This window comes from Rhinolophus sinicus, chromosome 2 (genome assembly GCF_057876585.1).
Source record: "Rhinolophus sinicus isolate RSI-liver-muscle chromosome 2, RSI-T2T, whole genome shotgun sequence".
NCBI classification, from domain to species: domain Eukaryota; kingdom Metazoa; phylum Chordata; class Mammalia; order Chiroptera; family Rhinolophidae; genus Rhinolophus; species Rhinolophus sinicus.
This window is the reverse complement of record NC_142502.1, coordinates 128968953-128990010: the sequence shown is the minus strand read 5'-3', so window position 1 is coordinate 128990010 and position 21058 is coordinate 128968953. Positions and strand designations below refer to the sequence as shown.

Sequence of the window (21058 nt, the reverse complement as noted above, 5' to 3'; positions counted from 1 at the left end):
AAAAAAAATCTCTGCATCATTTCAAATCCTGATTCTGAGGCCAACTGTAGTGATGCAAGTTGATTAGAAGAAGGACCTACCACCACTATCATTATTGATTTATTTAGCCAAGGATGCAGAAACTTGTCAGAGGCAAGGTAGCCTCCTAGGGCAGGGGACCGGCTGCAGACCTCAGCGTAGTGTCCCTTGTTTCCCAGGGAGCCTAAAGGGCTATCACTGACACTCAGATCAGAGAAGCTGAAGTCTTGCTTTTGTACTCAGGTCTTATAACACCACCCAACCTCCACGATGGGAACATTTTTCAAGCAGTGGGCTCTCTGCTCTGTGAACCAAATGTCACTAAGGCCACATCTTCATCTATAGAAAGAAAGCGTAATCAGTGCTCAGGCCTCCCCCAAATAATAGCCCATCTTCTACCTTCTTGTGGCACTTCAATCTTTATATTTCTTTGTTAAATGATATAACAACTTGGAGAGGTGTGATGCCTAAATTAGACAGAATACATTGGTCTCATGCTAATATAATGTTGTCAATATAAGATAGTAAGCATTACATTATGCTTTTTCTAGGTAATTCTGTATTCTGAAGGATTTGAATCCAGTAAAATATTAGCAAGAAAAATGACTCAGATGTACAAGCTTTGCAGCGAACAGCTCTCTCAGCAGGATCACTACGACTTTGGCATGAGAGCTGTGAAGTCTGTGCTGGTCATGGCTGGGTAAGAAACCAAGGTGGTCAAGAGTAAAATTCCGAACCGTGTCATCAAATGTGTTAAGTGAGTAATTCACAGATGGCGCTTAAAGCAACATAGTAAGGATTTATAAATGTCAGCTGCCACAGTTGTCATCATTCTTATCTTGACACTCCGATTCCACAGTGAAATGGGGCATCTCTCCTCATCCCACAAAAGTTCTTCACTCTGAGACCCTGTATGGTTGTCCCAGGCTGAACCTGAATCTCGACTAGGCTTCAGCTCCTTTTCGCTTCGCTTGAATTTATCACATGCATCGAGCTTTCGGGTACAAAAGCCTTTACCACCACAATATGGATGACTAGACTTAAAGGGCATACAGTTTGTTATGCACATACAATAATTAACTTATACATGTTGCCTGATGAAGCCTGAAGCATGCAAAAAACTGTAGTTTCATCATTCTGTCTTCAGTCGAGGCTTTTGTCCAAGACTTGACCTCTGTCTTTACAGTATGGTCCATGACTGAGCTGCTTTCTAGTTTCTAGTAAAACATTCTCTTTTCAGGCCTCAACTTCTCTCCTTACATCCTCTTTAAACTCCTGTCTCTGGAATCCCCAGCTTGCCCAAAGTCTCTGAGAACATCTGTCTCCTGTCTCCTCCTTCCTCTCAGGCCATGGCTTGCTGGTCGGGGCTCTGCATATCCGGGGCCCCTTCTGCCTGGCTCCTGTATCCTTGGGTTTTGCATCAATCCCCCTGCCCCATGTAGCCTCCATTCTTTCTTTCAACCTCTCACCTACAGTATTTCTCCTCTTCACAGGATTGCCATGTAAGGAGAAGGAATACTAAGAAGTTCAAATATACTTGCACTCAAAGAAAACAACTACAGCCCAATGTGCAAGACAGACAAATGAGCAGTTATCTGGGACACGATGTAGTGAGGGTAACCATAGGGCTATGCTAAAGGTTTGCCCTGGAGAAGGACTGAGGAACTTTCTAGAGGAGGGAGTAACTGGGCTGGGTTCTGAAGGGGAGATAAGAGCAGACAGAAAAGCAAAGCAGTGTGTTCTGGGCTGAGAGAAAAGAGTCACGGGGCCGTGAATCATCATGACGCATCCGTGGATGCGTGTACATTCAGGTTGGATTGATGGGGGAGGCTGAGAAAATGTCCTTGTCATTCTCCTCAAGGTTACGTAGCCAGGTCCTGACTGGTGCACATGCTATGATGGAGATGGATGCTTAGCATGAGGGGAACACGAGACTCCCCTTCCAGCGGGAACCTGCAAAGGGGTGCCCCCTACGGCTTTCTGCAAGTGGGATCCCTGACCCACAAGTTAGGAAAATCATTCACTAATACGTTCTCACAATGTCACCTGAATTATTCCTTTAAATATAGGTCTTTAAAAAGAGAGAACCCAGACCTAAGTGAAGATGTGGTGTTGATAAGAGCTTTACGAGATTCCAACTTGCCAAAATTCCTAACAGAAGACGCTCTTCTGTTCAGGTAAGTTTCTAGATGTTACAGAATAAAGCACAGCTATGGTGTAAGGTAAAGGATAGTCTTATCTGCAAATATGACTGTCTCTAACAAAGAACTAACTAGCTTATCTTTTCTAGAGATACTTATTGCAATTGTTTTAAAAAATACTAGTTTAGAATAAAGATATTAAAGTTTTAGCATCAATCCAATTATTTATTTTTTTTCAAAATATTTATCACCAGGCTATGTCCCTGTTCAGTTTTGGATATTATCTATTAAGTTACTAACAGGGAGATGAAGAAATGCAATACATCTCTTCCTCTTGACCCATCCTCTCTGCATAGTCATATTGCAACATAACTTGAGCTAAATATCCAGGATTTCCATAATTTATCACAGCTATATAAATTAATCCTTTACCTACTTTCCTATACATCTACCATTAATTTGTCTCCAAATTCTGCCAGAGTGTAAATCTCCTAAAAACAAACAAAACCTTCAATGATACAAAATATTCTACTGAATTTGTCTCTTTGGAGCCCTCTGTCCTGCTCTAATTGGGACTGATTGTCCATTACCCCTGGTGCACATCTATTATCCTGGGATGTCCATTTAAGACTATGCTGGGGACTCCCTCTGCTTTGTCTTCTATCAGTGCCCCTGTTTCCCAGATCACGTGTCTCTCTACTCCCTCTTGGTAGGATACAATGATGAAAATTTCTACACAGTTATCTTTGCACACTTATGATATTGCTACAATTAAGATTGTAGGAAGTAAGTTCGCTAGGTCCTAGGGTGTGGACATTTTTAATTTAGATAGAGTATCAAGATATCCTCCAAAGACATTTTACATTTATATAAATGGTTTTTATGAAAATGCTTATTTCCCTTTAAATGTTTTAAAGAGGGACCAAAAGAAATGCATGCATTTATTTAATTATTATTGTTATTAGTCATGAACACTTATTAGTCATGTATATTTATTATTTCTCAGAGGATTTTTCTATTGTGCTCTTTCACTTATTGATTTGTAGGAACTCAAACTTTATCTGGTGTAAAAATTGGAAATATTTCTCTAAGTCTATCAGTCATTAAGTTCATATATAAAGTCTTTCACCTAATAGAAGTTTGTCTTTTGCTTGTTTTTATATTTTCAGTTTATCGACAATTTTTACACTTGTAGATTTCTTGCCTATCTTAGAAAGGCCTTCTTAACACAGTGCTGCAAAATTCATCTTTTATATTTTCATCTACTACTTTGTTGGCATTTTACGTTAAGGTCTTTACTGTATCTCAAATGCATTTGTGTATATAGTATGCAGTAGGGATTTAGCTTCTTTTTTACCCATAGAAACATCACATATTAACTCTTTCCCACAGAACAAATTTTCCTTTACACCCTTTTTTACCTAGTATTAGTTCACTATTTTTGTTTCCATCTTATTTTCTGAATATCTACGTAAAGTTATAAATACATTTGAGGAAAGTTGAGTTCGAAATATAATTTAAAAAATAAACTGATAAACTCATTACCTTCTATATGTTTGGTACTGTGCCATGTACTGTGGACAATACAAAAATGTAATAGATATTCCTTATGTTGTAAAGCTCCCAGTATACTTAAAAACATTGGTTTACTGTACAAGAAACAAACAAAATCAAACATAATATCAGAGAAATGATAGGTTCTGGTATAACACATAGGACAGACAAGTACTGTGCATGTTGAGAAGAAAAGATCAATGAGAAAAATAAGACATTTAATTTCTAATCAATTCACTGTAATAAATATGGGGAAAACTCAATGACTAATGGTTCTTAATTGATTTTATTTTTGTTATTTCAGTGGAATCATATCTGACCTTTTTCCTGGAGTCCAAATTCCAGAACATGATTATGGTATATTGCAATCAACAATTATAGATGTGATGAATAAACAAAATCTTCAGCCTGAGATATGTATGGTTAAAAAAGTGATACAATTCTATGAAACCATGCTAGTCAGGCATGGTGTTATGTTAGTCGGGCCAACAGGAGGTGGCAAGACCACAGTTTACCGAATACTTGCAGAAACTTTAGGGAATTTGCAAAAACTTGGTTTAGACAATCCATTTTACCAACCAGTTAAAACATACGTTCTTAATCCTAAATCAATTACAATGGGTGAATTATATGGCGAAGTTAATAGCATAACCTTGGAGTGGAAAGATGGTTTGATGGCACTGAGTGTCCGAGCAGCTGTGAATGATAGCTCAGAAGACCATAAGTGGATCATCAGTGATGGGCCGGTGGATGCTCTCTGGATTGAAAATATGAATACAGTGTTGGATGATAACAAGATGCTTTGCCTGGCTAACAGCGAGAGGATTAAACTCACACCTCAAATCCACATGCTTTTTGAGGTAAATGTATATGTCATACTCTGGAGGAAAGAAATCATTCATTAGACTGGCATACTATCATTTTTTTTTTTTTTCTCAGATTGACATTTCATTTAGTATCTGTAAGGTCTACCATGGTATTTTGTTTATGTAGTAAATACTTATTAAATTGTCCATTTGTAATATATTGTCCATCCTGACAACGACAGTCTCTCAAACATTCCTATGTCTCTATAAACAGAAAATAAAATAAATTCTGGCTTCCCCAGCACCTGTTTCTTTTCTTTTGGACTTATTTAATATACATATTGATGAGTTCTCATTATTTGAAATGCTTTCTAAGTTTAAGAAAATTATTGTATGTGTTTAAAGTGAAGAAATTATCCCAGTGTGGTATGTATATTTTATGGAGGGTTTGGAAAAGGATGTGGACCATATACAGTGACAAAATATTATGAAAGATAACCACCCCTCCTGTATTCATTCATCAAACATTGATTGAATGCATATTATATGCTAGGTATTAGGCTAGGTGTTGGATACAAGAATGAAATGAGAAAGAAAAGAGAAGGAAAAAGAAATACTTCATCCGTCCTATAGGATTTGACAGTATCCTCCTATAATTACCAGTTTTCTCACCTCATGCTTAACTTCCTTCTCCATTTCTGGTTACCTACAGCTCTCCCACTGTCTTCCACATAAAGCCTTTCAGTGTTAACTTAAGCTTCAAACATGTGATTCATTAACATTGAAGGAATAAGGAAGTATCATATTAGTTGTTTCCTGTCCAACTTTCTTCAATTTTAGGTGCAAGATCTCAGGGTTGCCTCTCCTGCAACAGTCAGTCGATGTGGAATGGTGTTTGTAGACCCTGACGAACTGAAATGGATGCCATATGTTAAAACCTGGATGCAGGGTATTTCTAAAAAAGTAAGTGCAACCAGCTGTTCCCAGTATCTCAGTTTGTCAGGGCTCATACTTCCCTTAAGTGCCCAAAATGCAGTAAGAGAAGGTCTCACTGTGCCTGACTGAGGGAATTCTAGCGTTGTACGAAGTTCCTCTCCCTGAGAACTCTTAGGACCATCCAGAAATGTTTGTATATTCCCCAACTCTGTCCTTATTATGTGTGGCCTCAGCCTCCGTCTGCCTAGTCGCCCTGGGTCCTGCCTCCTCTGCCTGGCTTCTCCCCAGACTGGTGCTTCTCAATTACAAACACAAACCACTTTCTTGAATCCCCCAAAACACAGCTAGAGCAGGATGGGGCATTAAAAAAAAAAAAAGAGTTTGCTGAAGGTTTGGGATAACAAGAGGCAATCACAGTGAAGAAAAATACATTTCAGTCCAGGCACTGTCATCATTTTTAGATTTTAAGAACCGTTAACACCGAGAGCCAGAGAGAAGAGAAAACCAGTTTACCTCTCACGCAGTCACCCATCCATGACCCCAAACACATTCTCACCTCGGAAGTAACATTCTACCCTAAGTGAAGGAAAGTTTCTATATTATTATTCAGAACAACTCAGTTCCATATTAACTTCTGTGCCCTCTCCATTCTAAAATAGGATTTCTCTCAAGCCATCTTTTGCAATGTTTTGCCCCAATCCGGTCCTCACTCTAAGAAAGCCATCTTCTTTTTGCCTCTCCCCCTCCAATGATGAATCAGAAAACTATTGTTTTTCTCATACTTAGGCATCAACATTTTAACAATATTGTGGTCTAGTCTCAGAGTACCTTATTAAAGAAAGTAATTCTCAGAACAGAGAATTTATCATGGGCTACCATAAGATTTTAAACCACACAAATGCACTTTTTAAAAATTAATAGACTTTATTACTTAGAATAGTTTTAGGTTTACAAAAAATTTTTAAGAGTACAGAGCATTCTCATATTCTCCCTTTCCTCCAAACACAATTTTCCCTATTGTTAACATCTTGCATTGCTGCGGTACATTTGTTAAAACTGATGGACCAATATCACTGTACATCATTGATATTGATACATTGTCAATATATTATTGATGTGTCAATATCGATACACTGTTGATACGTTATCAATAATGGAAGTCTATAGCTTGCATTAGGGTTTACTCTTTGTGTTGTACAATTCTGTGGGTTTTGCAAATGCATAATTGTCATGCACCCACAATTGTAGTATCAAACAGGATAGTTTCACGGCCTTAAAAACTCTGTGCTCTGCCTATTGGTATCCATCCACCCTCCCTCATCCCTGACAACCACTGATCTCTTACTGTCTCCATGGTTTTGCCTTTTCCAGAATATCATGTAGTTGGAATCAAACCAGCATGTTGTACACCTTCAACTAATACAGTGATGTATGTCGATTATTTCTCAATAAAACTGGGGAAAAATTAAAACCAAGAATAAAGTTCCTATAAACATCCATGTTCAGGCTTTTGTGTGGACTTGTTTTCAACTCATTTGGGTAACACATAGGAGTGTGACTGCTGGGTCATAGGGTAAAACTATGGTTAGCTTTGTCAGAAACTGCTAGGCTGTCTTCCAAAGTGTCTGTACCATTTTGTACTCACACGAGCAATGAATGAGGGTTCTTGTTGCTCCACACCCTCACCAGTGTGTGGTGGTGTTGGTGTTTAGTAGGTGTGTAGTAGTAGCTCATTGTTGTTTTAATGTGAAATTCTCTGATAGATGATGTGGGACGTCTTTTCAAATGCTTATTTGCCATTTGTATATGTTCCTTGGTGAGGTATCTGTTCAAATTTTTCACTCAGTTTTTATTGGGTCATTTGTTTTCTTATTGTTAAGTTTTAAGAGTTCTTTTTATATTTTGGATACAAATCCTTTATCAGATGTGTTTCACAAAGATTTTTCTCCCAGTCTGGCTCATCTGTTCATTCTCTTAACAACATCTTTCACAGAGCACAAGTTTTTAGTTTCAATGAAGTCTAACTTATCCCTTTTACTTTCATGGATTGTGCTTTTGGATACAAATGAGTTTATATAAAAACTCATTTCTAAACCTAAGGTACCTAGATTTTCTCCTCTGTTATGTTCTAGAAATTTTATAATTTTGCTATATAGTTTTACATTTAGGCCTATGATCCATCTTGAGTTAATTTTTGTGAACGGTGTAAGATCATTGTCTACATTCACTGTTTGGCATGTGGATGTCCAGTTGTTCCAGCACCTTTCGTTAAAAATGCTATTCTTTCTCTATTGGATTGGCTTTGTTCCTTTGTCAAAGATTAATTAACATATCTCTACGGGTCTATTTCTGAGGTTCCCTTCTGTTCCATTCATCTATTTGTCTATTCTTTTGCCAATACCACACTGTGTTGATTACTGTTGCTTTATAGTAAGTCTTAAAGTTGGGTAGTGTCAGTTCTCCAATTTTGTTCTTCAATATTATGTTGACTATTCTGGGCCTTTTGCCTCTCCATATAAACTTTAGAATCAGTTTGATACCCACAAAGTAATTTGCTGGGATTTTGATTCAGATTGCATTGAATTTATATAGGTCAAGTTAGGAAAAACTGACATCTTAACAATATTAGGTCTTTCTATCCATGCACATAGAACACCTCTTCACTTATTTAGATCTTCTTTGGTTTCTTTCTTCAGAGTTTTATAGTTTTTCCTCATATACATCTTATATATATTTTGTTAGAATTATACCTAAGTATTCCATTTTTTGGAGCTAATGTAAATGGTGTTTTATTTTTCATTTAAAATTCCAATTCCTCACTGCTGGTATATAGAAAAGCAATTGACTTATGTATATCAACCTTGTATCCTGAAACCTTGTTATAACTGCTTATTAGTTCCAGGTGTTTGGGTCTTTTGTTTTATTTCATTATTATTATTATTATTATTATTATTAGTCAGTTCTTTAGGATTATCTTTGATATAGACAATCATGTCATCTGTGAACAAAGACTTTTTCTTCCTTCCCAATCTGTATATCTTTTATTTCCTTTCATTGTCCTATTGCATGAGCTTAGACTTCCAGTACAATGTTGAATAGGAATGGTGAGAGGGGCTGCATTCTTTTTAAAATCTTTGGGAATTATTCCTACTATCTTACATGGATATTTTTAAATTTCCTTTTATGGTTCTTTTTTATTGTTCCTAATTGTGAGAGATATCATCAATATAGAGACTGCATGAAATACATATTGACAGTTTAACAAATGATTATAAAATAAACACCTGTGTACCCATTACCAATCAAGATGTAAAATATAATCAGCTACCCAGAATCTCCCCATGTGTCCCTTCCAAGTCGTAGGTTTTGAAAATGTATTTATTTATTATCTTGTGATACTTATACCCCTTAGTCTAAAAGTCACAAAATATATTACAATATAAGGATATAAACCAACCCATTTCTAAACTTAATTACATATTTCATCTGGTCTTGCTAAAATATTATGTTTGTTTTATTTCCAGCTAAATGAGGAAACTCGAGAATATATATTGAATCTTTTCCAACGTTATGTTGATGATGGTTTACATTTTATCAATAGAAAATGCAACCAAGCGATCCCACAAGTGGACATTAGCAAAGTTACTACACTCTGTTACTTATTGGAGTCTTTGATACTTGGGAAAGATGCAGTTAATTTGACAATGGTATGAAGGATTCTATTACTGTTATAAAGCTAGAAAAATGAGATTACTGTATATCTGCTTTGCAAATAAATAACGCCAGATTTTCTATAATATGATCATTTGATTTTCAAGTTAACTTTTCAGGAGACTAATGACTATGAATAAATTAATAGAATCCTTAATTTGGAAGGAATGTTAGAGAGCCTATAATTTACTCTTATACTCAGGTTAAATTCCCTTGCAGTCCACAACATATTTCTAATGTGTCTGTCTAACAGCTGCTTAAATAGCTTAATGCAGGCATAGAGTCACAATGGTCAATTGAAAAAATACCTTGAGTTTTGTTTTTTTTTACATAAACCTTGTCATTCGTTTTCTCATCAGAGTATTTAAATTTGTACGACTATAAAACATCACTCTGTGAACCATTAAAGGAAATATAAGAAAAATAGGCTGTGCCCTTTTAAAAATGCATGAGTCTAAACAAAAGAAAACAGTCTTTAGACTTTGCAAGTTAGGATTCCTTTTATGTTAACATAAAATATTAAAATTATTTTTCTTTGTTCTTTCAGGAACAAGCAAAACTGAACACTGTACTATGTCAGACCTTTGTATTCTGTTATTTATGGTCTTTGGGTGGAAATCTAACTGAAAACTACTGGGATTCTTTTGATACATTTATTAGAACACAATTTGATGATAATCCTGATGCCAGGGTAAGAGCCAAATAAATGTAATTTTAACATATTAACTAAACCATTAAACTAAACTTCAAGACTGAAACTTTAAGAGCCTTAGTTCTACTGCAAATACAAATTCTTCACTAAAGAGTTTCTAAAATTATTCACTTTTTTACCATACAGAATATTTACTGTATTAAATAATACAATATTTTAGAAGTCCTCTCCTGGCCATATGAAGAAAGTAAGGTATGAAACTATATTAAAACTCCCTACTATAAATGAAGATTGAATTCTAGTTAGTAAACTTACTCTTCACGTTGTTATGGTTTAGTGATTCTGAAACTACTTTCTGTACACTCTAAGATTGAGCAAGTGAATAAATATATTGAAGATAATGGCAAACAGGTTTCTCGCTAGAGAGGGGATTTACAAATATGGAAGAAGAGATGTGATTCAGGGGATCCAAGTTGGCAGAGTAGGTAAAGGCTGTGCTTGCCTCTTCCCATGACCACATTACAATTGCAACTAAATTATAGAACAATCAACCTGAAGGATTATCTGAAGCCTAGCTAAACAAAAGTCCTATAAGTAAGGATATAAAAAAGAAGCCATGTCGACACTGGTAGAAGAGGTGGAGAAGCAAAAAGGAAGAGCGAGGGACCCCAGTCCCACACTGGGCTCCCCAGCCCACAGTACTGGTGCCATGAAGAGGAGTCCTCACAACATCTGGCTGTGAAAAACAGTAGGGATTCTGACCATCTGGGTGAGACGGAAGGCTGTGGACACCCGGACACCCTCTTAAAGGGCCCGTGCACACTTGCTTGCATGCAGACATTTTATTGAATGGGAGAAGATATTTGCCAATGACACATCTGACAAGGAGTTAATATCCAAAATTTATAAAGAACTCATACAACTCAACACCGAAAAAACAGACAATCCAATTGAAAAATGGGCAGAGGACCTGAATAGACATTTCTCCAAAGAGGACATACACATGGCCAATGGACATATGAAAAGATGCTCAAAGTCACTGATCATCAGAGAAATGCAAATTAAAACCACTGGCCAAATCTGAGCAATTTGAGTGTCAAAATCTATGAGTACATTTTGATAATAAAAAGATACATGAAGAAAGAAAGACATGGGGGAGAAGGAAGAGCTCTTCCTTACAGTAGAATACCAACTAATCTACACAGGCAAAAATATGGAATCAGAAAGTCATTACTTTGCAACTATTGTAGTTATAATTGGTTTAGGCAAGAATCATCAATGTACGTATATACTAAAACTAGTGGGGGAAAGTTTGATGAGAAAAAATATTTACATAGTTTCAGAGTAAGTCCTGCAAACCATTGCTGAATTGCAAAGAGAAAAATAGTATCATTGTAGAAAAAAAAAAACACCCTTGTAGACACCACCTTAACCAAGTGATCCATTTAATATCCTCAATATTAGGACAAACCTATGCTTCCTGATATGGTGCACTGAGAAAGATACAACCTTGCTTCTGCGATATCCCTTTCAAAAATGCATAACCTGAATCTATTTATGAGAACACATCTGGAATACTTAAACAAATGGACATTCTATAAAATAAACTGGCCTATGTTCTTCAAAAATGTCTGTTATGAGAGACAAAGAAAGCTGGGGAACTTTTCCAGATGAAAAGACTAAAGAGATATAACTACATGCAATGTATTATCCTGGAATGGATCCTAGACTTGGAAAAATATAGCTATACCTGACATTATTAAAACTATTGGCAATATTTGAATATGGAATGTAAAGTAAATAACATTATATCAGTATTCAGTTTCCTGATTTTGATCATTTTACTGTGGTTATATAAGAAAATATCCTTGTTCTTTAGGAAATATACACTCAAGTATTTAAGATAAGGTGGAATAGTATATACAGCTGACTCTCACGGAGTGAGAGAAAGGTAATAATAAAGCAAATGGGGCAAAATGTGAATAATCAGTTAATCTAAATAAAGACTATATGAGAGTTCTTTGTATTATTCTTTTAAATTTTATGTAAGTTTTAAATTATATCAAAAAGTTACCAGAAAAAAAATTTCCTACGTCAAGGATCTGAGCTTTATGGATTAGGACATTCTAGCAGATGTAAAACCTTGCTGGATCCTCAAGATGACTATCACATTTGGACAGGATGGACCCAATTGAGGACAATTAGAAATCTGAGACGGAGAAACCGACCTCACTGAATCAAGGGAAATGACCTGGGATCATCAAAGAGCAAGAAGAGATGGCCCAGAGCAAGCATTCAGTATTTAGTCAACAAATATTTATTGAAAACCTATCACATGGTAGGCACCATTCTCACTATTGTGGCTAAAGCAAATAACCCAAATCCCTAGCCTCATAGACCTTACATTACAGTGATGGGAGTCAAAATATCAAATATTTAGGAATAGACAAATATACAATGCATCAGCTGGTAATAAGTGCTATGGAGAGAAATAAGGCAGAGTAAGGATGACAGGATGCAGTGCGGAACTATTTTATATATGGTAGTCAGGAAAACTTGCTAATAAGGTCATATTTATACAGACTCCTGAAGAAAGTCAAAGCACTAGAGATTATTCAGGGAGACGGCATTCCAGTCAGAAGGAGAAACAAATACAAAGGCCTTTACTTGAAGTAACTGCTTGACAATTTTGAGAAACAGCAGGAAGGCTAGTGAGGTCAGAGTAGAATGATCATACAGAGTGTGATAGAGATAAGGTCAGAGAGATGGCAGAAGAGCAACACAGATAGGGCTTTACAGGCCATTGTAAGGACTTTTGCTTTTCTCCTTGGGTGAAATGAGAACATATTGATGGGTTACGACCATAGGCTATTTAGCAGGACGGTGCCAGCCTCTGACATGGCAGTGGTAATGCTACTTGGATAACAGGAGGGTGTCCAGAATGAGAAGGTGGATTCCTCCATCAGTCTGCAAGTCCCAAATGATTGGGCTGTTGGATTTGTATTCCTCGTCGTAGTCAATGGCCTTAAGCTTCCTGGTACTAGTCATAACTCAATGAGTGTTACAGATTCTTCCTTCTTTATTCATCTTCCCATAGCCAGTGAAACACTAAGTTGAGTGAATTTTTTTCTTCTAATTATTTTTTTCAAATATGTTCTCATCTCTTTATCCTCATTGACTCTGGATAACTCAGGTTCTTATCATTTCTTTTCGGGTTATTAAAATAGCCTATTTATTATTCCCTTGCCTTTGGTCCAGTCTTATCTAAGTCACCTTTATGCCAGTGTTTCTTAAAATTGCAGGTTACAATCTGTTTATTAGTTGGTTGTGATATCTACTGAAAGAGTCACAGTTCAGTTTTTAAAAATGAAATAGCTACTATCACAACTTTTATTCAACACTATATTGGAGATCCTAGCCAGTACAATAGGTCAAAAAGAAAGAGAGAGGGAGAAGTGGGGGGGGGTGGAGTGAGGGAGGGAGGGAGAGAGGGAGGAAGAAAACAAACTTTGGAAAGGAAGAAATAAAACTGTCATTATTTGCAGGAAATATAACTGAATAGTAGAAAATCCAAAAGAATCTACAAACAAATGATTAGAATTAATAAGTAATTTAGCAAGGTCATTGGATACAAGGTCCACAAAAAGTTCAAAAATAAAATTTTAAAACAATATCATTTCAATAGTAAAAAATATCAAATACTTAGGAATACATCTAACAAAAGATATAAAAGACTTTTACACTGCAAACTACAAGCATTGCCAAGAGAAATTTTAAAAGATCTGAATAAATGGAGAGACATACTTTGTTTTAAGACACAGTGTATCTAAATTCAAGACAAGACTAAATTCAAGATAATTCCAAACACAAAACCCCAATAGATTTTTATGGAAATTGATAATCTCATTATAAAACTTATATGAAAATGTAAAAGACCTATAATAATCGAGTCTAAAGAAGGAGATCAAATTTGGAGGACTTAACTATATGACTTCAAGAATTCAAGGCTATAAAGCAACAATAATTGAGAGTATGGTATTAGTGCAAAGGTAGACAAGTAGCCCGGGCAGGTAGACTAGTGCCTTAGCTCAGAGGAGGATTCAGGTGTAGCGGGTATTGACAGGGAAGGGGAAGAAAGTTGTTTTCTGAGGTACTGGACATGTTCTATATTGTGATCCAGGGGTGCTTACATTAAAATTTACATATGTAAAACTCTTTGAACTGGATTCTTAAAATCTGACAAAAGATGTTATGTTGCACCTCAAAAGTTCTTTTTTTAATGGACTAAAAAGAAAATAGATCTTAAAAATAAGACCTAGGGGCAGATAGTAGGGGTAAATATTATGCATTATTTGTACACACACACACGTATGTCTGTACTAAGTCATCTTGTCAAATGGATTTCTTATTGAGTCACTGTCAAATGATCTTGAAACACTACTGCTCTGTACAGCTGCCAGAATGAAACTTCTGAAATGCAGTCTAATCATGTCACCCACCTACTTAGACTCCTTCACTGAACTCTTGCTCCAAACTCTACTAGCAAGTCTTTTCATAACCTGGCCCTGTGTTCCTTGCCTAACCTCCTACAGAGTGCAGTATTCTCATCGTTCCCAGCATGCATGGCACTTTCCATGGCTTGTCTCCCGACCTATTTTCTTAACCTGAACCCTGACCCTTCCTTCCCCGTCCCCCATCCCATCCCTTTTTTGCCCATCTGACTCTTGCTTGTCTTTCAAGTTGGAGCTGTAGCATCAGCCCCTCTTAGAAGCCTTCTTAAATCTTCAGCCACCACAACTCCCCTGCAAGTAGAAATAAGCCCTCCCTCCTCTATGAATGTACTGAAGTCCCTCACAACCCTTTTTTCTCCATGGATATGAACTAATGTCCTTGTGTCCCCCATATGAATTTCAAGGTCATTGACAGCAGAGCTCATTCAGCACTTGCCCCCAGCAGCAAGACAGAATTTGTCATAAGCAAGCCTCTGAATTTTGAATTGAATTGAAGAATTGAAAATGCTTTACAATTCCAATGTGGAGTTTTAATATAATCAATATATCAGATTTTTTCCATGCATTGTGTTCCAGGATTGTGTTTAAAAAAATTAAACTCTGATACTGAAACAACTACTTCTCTACAAAGAAAAAGAAATCCAAATCCATATACGTTCTATGACTGCCTTTGTTTCTGCATGAATATTTCTGTTGCTGTGTGTCAATTCTATTGAAAGTAGTACTTAATTTTCTACTTCAGCTCCCCAGTTCTGGCGATCTGTGGAGCGTTCACATGGACTTTGACACCAAACGGCTGGACCCCTGGGAACGAATCATACCCACCTTCAAGTACAGCCGAGATATTCCGTTTTTTGAAATGCTTGTTCCCACAGTTGACACGGTGCGCTTTGGGTATCTAATGGAAAAACTACTGGCCGTCAGGCATTCGGTGCTATTTACAGGAACAACGGGAGTTGGAAAGGTAGGAAACCTTCATCAAGCAAGAAGGTCTCTCCAAAAATGAGGGCATGGTGGACTTAGAATTCTAAGCCCCCCAAATAACACATTATTTCTCAAGGAAAATTCTTTTGAATTTTGATCTTTTTTTTTTTTTCAGGAAGATTCTAACTATGCTGACTCTATATCGACCTTGGAAATTATTCCAAAGTTTGCCAGTTTCTGAATAAATCTTTGGTGTCAATGCTATATAAACCAGAAGACCCTGGGGACCAATGTTTGGTGTTTGGGGGCTTTTATGTTGTATCCCGTGGAATTTCTGGGGCTGCCCCTGCACGGGTTAGGGTGGGAACTAGGCCAAGCTGTTTGTATCCCCAATAGACTACTGATGAAGCCCAGTCTGTCCCCTCCTGTACATTTGCTTCTACGTCACACAGCTACAGTGTTTGGAAAAAGAAGAATACAGAGGAAAGTGCTGATTATTTGGTTGTGTTGGTTTTGAGGGGATTCCACATAAACAGAGATTCACTGTTTCCTCTCTAAATTATTTCTAAAAGAAGTTTGGGTCCTTCTGTGATTCTTGCTGTTAAATTGACTTGGGTAGTAACCAAGATGGTTTTTAGTATGAAACTAAACTGAAAACTTTTTGCCAAGATAGTGCTGATTAAAATATTTCTTTGGCTCTGATAAATATAATTAAATAGAATCTCCAGGATGAGGGAGACAGACATTTCAATCTGGCTTTACCCTCTCTCCTTTTATCCTGTTTCTTTCTCACTGTAAGGGATTATTACTGATAAAGACAATTGAAAGATCTTATATTGAATGTGAAATAATTAACTTTTTTTTTAATTTAAAGTCTGTTATTGCAAAAGGATTGCTAAATAAGATTCAAGAATCAGCTGGCTATGTTCCTGTTTATCTAAATTTTTCTGCTCAAACTTCATCTGCAAGAACACAAGAGATTATTGAGTCAAAATTGGAAAGGAAAAGAAAAAATATTCTAGGTAAGAATTATCATTTTCATTTGTTTCACACAAATTATTAATAAATCACAAAAACAATGCATGTAATAAAATTACAATTGGATATTTTCTTTGTTAATTTAATTGTAAAGGTGATTCAGTTAATGATATTCTTTCCTGTGCCATACACAGAGGGTGCCCAAAAAATGTATACACATTTTAAGAAAGGAAAAAAACTGTATTAAAATTGTAATACTCAATATATACCAATAATAAAAGATGAGTACAAGTCATGTGTATACATTTTGTGGCACCCCCAGTATATAGATATCTTCTGTTAGCAAGCAAGTTATTTCTATCATCACCTCAACTCATATCTTCAGTCTCTGCCTCTCCATGACTCTCGCCCTCCCCACTTATGCTCTATTTTCAAAGCTGCATTAATTTCCCTTTATTTAAAACAACAAAACAACCTCTCTATAGCTGGTGCATTGAGTTACCTGAACTCAGTAGGGAAGAAGCATGAAATTGTTTTGTTTTCTTCTTTAGTCAGCGCTTTCAGCCAGACTTTGTTGGATCTCCCTCACCCCTCCTTATTAACTGCTTAGATAAATAGCATAACTTTCTGGTCACTTTCAGTTATTTTGAGGCTGGTTCAATGTAAAGCTTCAATCTCAAACCCAGTATAAAGCTCTTCCTCTCCTCTGTTTGTGGCAGCTGAGGTGCTGGAGGTGGAGAGGGCCATAGGCGCTCTTTTATCCTTCCTATCCTCCCTCTACCGTGTTTCCCTAAAAATAAGACCTAGCCAGACAATCAGCTCTAATGCGTCTTTTGGAGCAATAATTAATATAAGACCCGGTATTACATTATGTTATATTATATTATATATTATACTATATATATTATATCATATCATATCATATATCATATTATATCATCATATTATATAGACCCAGTCTTATAGTAAAATAAGACCAGGTCTTATATTAATTTTTGCTCCAAAAGATGCATTAGAGCTGATGGTCCGGCTAGGTCTTATTTTTCGGGAAACACAGTAGGAGGCTCTAGTGTGTTGAAATGGGAGGGGGAGAAGGAAAGGACAAATGTGTCCTCCCTACCTAGTGCTTCGATGGGCTTGTGTGGATTGTCCCTGCTTCTCTGACTGGAACTGAATCTGCCCACGCTCTGTGGATGGCAGGCTTCCAGGAGCGGGCTTTCTGAGGGACTCCCAAGAGAGCTGTGCATAGGTCAAGCATTGGCCTCCCCACTGGAAGTTTCCCTAATATGGGGAATCAGGGTTCATTAAACTCCCTCAGTCCCACCCTGCAGTGGTACATCCTGCAGCCTCTTGCATCTGGGGTCCACTCACCCAGCTCACAGCCCTCCTGGTGTAGCACTAGCAGAGCTCAGGCTCAGCTGCCTTCCACATTGTCCATCATCTAATGAGCGATACCAGCTGCTTCACTGCCCCTTTATGTTCCTTTCTCCCTGCTCAGGTAGGCACAGAAGAATGGATGCCAGTCTTTCTTATGGGACCCCCAAATCTTTATGAATCATTATTTTAATACCTTCCCCACCTCCTTCCTGCTTCTTGGTTTCCAGGGACTAGAAGGTGGAATGGAGCACTGAGTTTGCCTCAGTTACCTTGGAACTGTCAAGTGCTAGATAGAGTCACCTCCTCTGCTTACGTTGTTCTCTTTCCTCTGTTATCGCTCATTCTTTTTTTCTGACAAGTGTGTATATTGATTTTCTCTAAGTGAAACATGGCATTGTCCAGCTCCCCTGCACTGGGTTTCCCTTGGATGTGATCAGGATGCTTTTGAATATTCAGCCCTGTTTTCCTGTAGAGGGTGGTGAGATGGCCTTTATGTAAGGAAGCTTTGGAGTTCTTCTGCTTCCTACTGTGAAAAGAAAATGCCTTTCCTTACCCCATGGCCAGGCACACAGTTGGTGAGGGCAGTGGCAGTGGCTGGGATCAAGAAAGGTGTGGACCGAACTAGAGAGCTGGCATTATTTTGCACCTTTGGGAGTGAGGTCGAGGGACCCTCTGGCCATGTGAACATCTGGCCAGGTCCAGATCTCCCTGCAGGGGCCTGGATGGGGCCAAGGAAGGTCTCTCCTCCCCGAGGCAGGACTCTGCTTGGGCTCTCCTCTCTCCTGAGAGAAGAACTGAGCGTATTATGACCTACAGGGTATTCACTGAGTCAAATCCTTACCTAAACTTTGTCTTACATTTTCCAAAGGCAAATCATAATTCTTCAATTAAAGTGACTTTATTTCCCCAGGACCACCAGGAAACAAACACGTTGTGATATTTGTTGATGACTTAAACATGCCCAGACTGGATCACTACGGCTCTCAGCCTCCGATTGAGTTACTTCGGCAGTATCAAGATTTTGGTGGATTTTATGACAGAAACAAACTCTTTTGGAAAGACATACAGGTTACTTTAGGTTTTAAATTACTTTGCATGTTTACATTTAAACAGCAAGGACATGTGGTGTATTAGCTTGCTAGGGTTGCCGTAACAAAGTAAGTCAAACAGCAGCAATGAATTTTCTCACAATTCTAGAGGCTGGAAGTTTGAGATGAAGATGTCAGTGGGGTCGGTTTATTCTGAGGCCTGTCTCTGGCTTACAGATAGCAGTCTTCTCCCTACGTCTTCTCATGATCTTGCCTCTATACCCATCTGTGTCCCAATCTCCTCTTCTTATAAGGACACCAGTAATATTGGGACCACCCTAATGACCTCATTCTAACTTAACTACCTCTTTAAAGATGCTATCTCCAAATACAGTCACATTCTGAGATGCTGGGCATTAGGGATTCAACATCTCATTGGCCAGGGGGAGGGAGAGACACGATTTAGCCCATAACTTATGGCTTCAGTGTTTCTTACGTGTAATTTATCAGTCCATATTCAGTTCTTGTCATGCTTGATTCAGGAGGTTCAGGGACAAGTGAGACAGCCCCCACCTCCCAGAGGGCTCAGCTTTCAAGGGTAGATGGACATGTCTTAATAAAGCAGGGTGATGAGTGAACAGGAAAGAGGCAGAGTGGGGGCTGGGTCGAGGATGAGAGAAGCCCTCACAGTGACGATGAGGTTGGGAAAGGATTTTGCAGACAGAGCATGGTAAAGTAAGGAAAGGGGGCATCACGCATCTCAGAGGCAGGGAATGTGGAACTGCTCAGAAGGTGAGCACCAAAGCAGCAGGAGATGCAAAGGTCAGCCCAGGGAACCAGGGGGTCAGTGATGTGGGTTTACCTATCCTCTACGTGATGGGGAGCCTCTGAAGAAAATGTTATGGAAAGATCCCCTTGGCTGCAGGGAAGGGGTAGACTAGAGAGGAGGCAAGACCAGAGGCCACTGCAATGTCATGTGTTGATCAGTTGATGAAAATGTGATGAGAGGCTCACAAGAACCTAATCTTGTATTTCCCCTGAGAGCAGTGGTTCAGTGTGTGTTCATTTGGTGTTCCTGGCCACTTTATAGAACACAACTACCACAAACGATGAGAATCAGTTAGCATTTGTTGAATGAATATACTATAACTTGATTACAAATTCTTACAATTTTTTAAGATTAAATTTTTACATAGGAGTCCTTATATGAGATATGACCACAAAATATGGTGAATGTTTAAATTTAAAAAAATTTATTACAGTAAAAGACACATTGCCATTAATCCCCCTCAAAACACTCCTTCTCACTTCAAATACACTTGTCCCATTGTTCTTGCCACTTTCTGAAGCAGTTCTGGAAGTCCTCTTTCGTGAGTGTCTTTACTTCATTCTCCATCATGACAACACCCATGTCACACATCTCTCCTGGTATGGCAATTTCTGTTAAATAAAAACATTACACTGTGTCCTCATCCACCTTATTCATCGGGTCTGGCACTGTGCAACTTCTGGTTCTTTTCCAAAGTCAAAATGACCATGAAAGGAAAAGATTTTGAATTGATTCAAGACATCGAGGCAGCCACCGCAGCGCAACTAAAGACACTCATGAAAGAGGACTTCCAGAACTGCTTCAGAAAGTGGCAAGAACATTGGGATAAGTGTGTTCAAAGTGAGGGGAAGTATTTTGAGGGGGATTAATGGCAATGTGTCTTTTATTATAACAAATTTTCCCCCTTCTTCTGCTTCCTCCCCAAACTCTGGTTCAAGCCATTGTTTCTCAGTCTAGTTGTGTAGGACACAGCTCCCTGGCCCATGCTGGTATTATGAGCCTTGCGCTCCACCCACCCCCCACCCGAGGTATTTGGTCGTCGGTCGTTAGTCAGCTGCTCACAGCAGCTCACAACTGCTCTCACTGGGCTGCCGGCCACTCATGCTGGCCACCGGCGGCTCCTGGCAGCACACAGCAGCCTGCGGCAACTCAAACCAAACTCAGACTGCTCAGGGCAGCCCAGATCCAGGGAGAGCTGTTGTTCAGGATCTTAGCTATAGAGGGCGCAGCTCACTGGCCCATGTAGGAATTGAACTGGCGACCTTGGCGTTAAAAGCCTGGTGCTCCAACCACCTGAGCCACCAGACCAGCCCAATACATTTTTTTATTTAAACATTCACTGTAGTTTTTTTTGTCACACCTCATATAAGGCAGATGAGTTAGCTGAGTGATCTTGAATGACTTAACCATCCAGGGCCTTGATTTTTTTCATCTACAAAGTGAAGGTAACAGGAGTAATCTCCTGGGGTTGCTGTGAGTATTAAGTCAGACAATATGCAGAAAAACGTAATGCAAGGCTGGCAAAGGGTAGGTCCTCAAAAACTGCTGGTTCTGATCCCTGCCATTGGCATGCACAGATCTCATCTCTTTCTT

At 38.2% G+C, this 21058-nt stretch overlaps 1 protein-coding gene across 1 annotated transcript in view; it reads left to right on the top strand.

Annotated features, from left to right (window-relative positions):
• The window catches only part of DNAH6 (dynein axonemal heavy chain 6), a 248121-nt gene that overhangs the window by 101909 nt on the left and 125154 nt on the right, over window positions 1-21058 (top strand). The window contains exons 32-40 of the mRNA XM_019756389.3: window positions 570-718; window positions 2088-2195; window positions 4018-4573; window positions 5360-5482; window positions 8980-9162; window positions 9714-9857; window positions 15072-15293; window positions 16128-16275; window positions 18519-18676. Of these exons, the coding sequence (XP_019611948.3) occupies window positions 570-718; window positions 2088-2195; window positions 4018-4573; window positions 5360-5482; window positions 8980-9162; window positions 9714-9857; window positions 15072-15293; window positions 16128-16275; window positions 18519-18676 (1791 nt within the window). The remainder of the gene's footprint in view (window positions 1-569; window positions 719-2087; window positions 2196-4017; window positions 4574-5359; window positions 5483-8979; window positions 9163-9713; window positions 9858-15071; window positions 15294-16127; window positions 16276-18518; window positions 18677-21058) is intronic.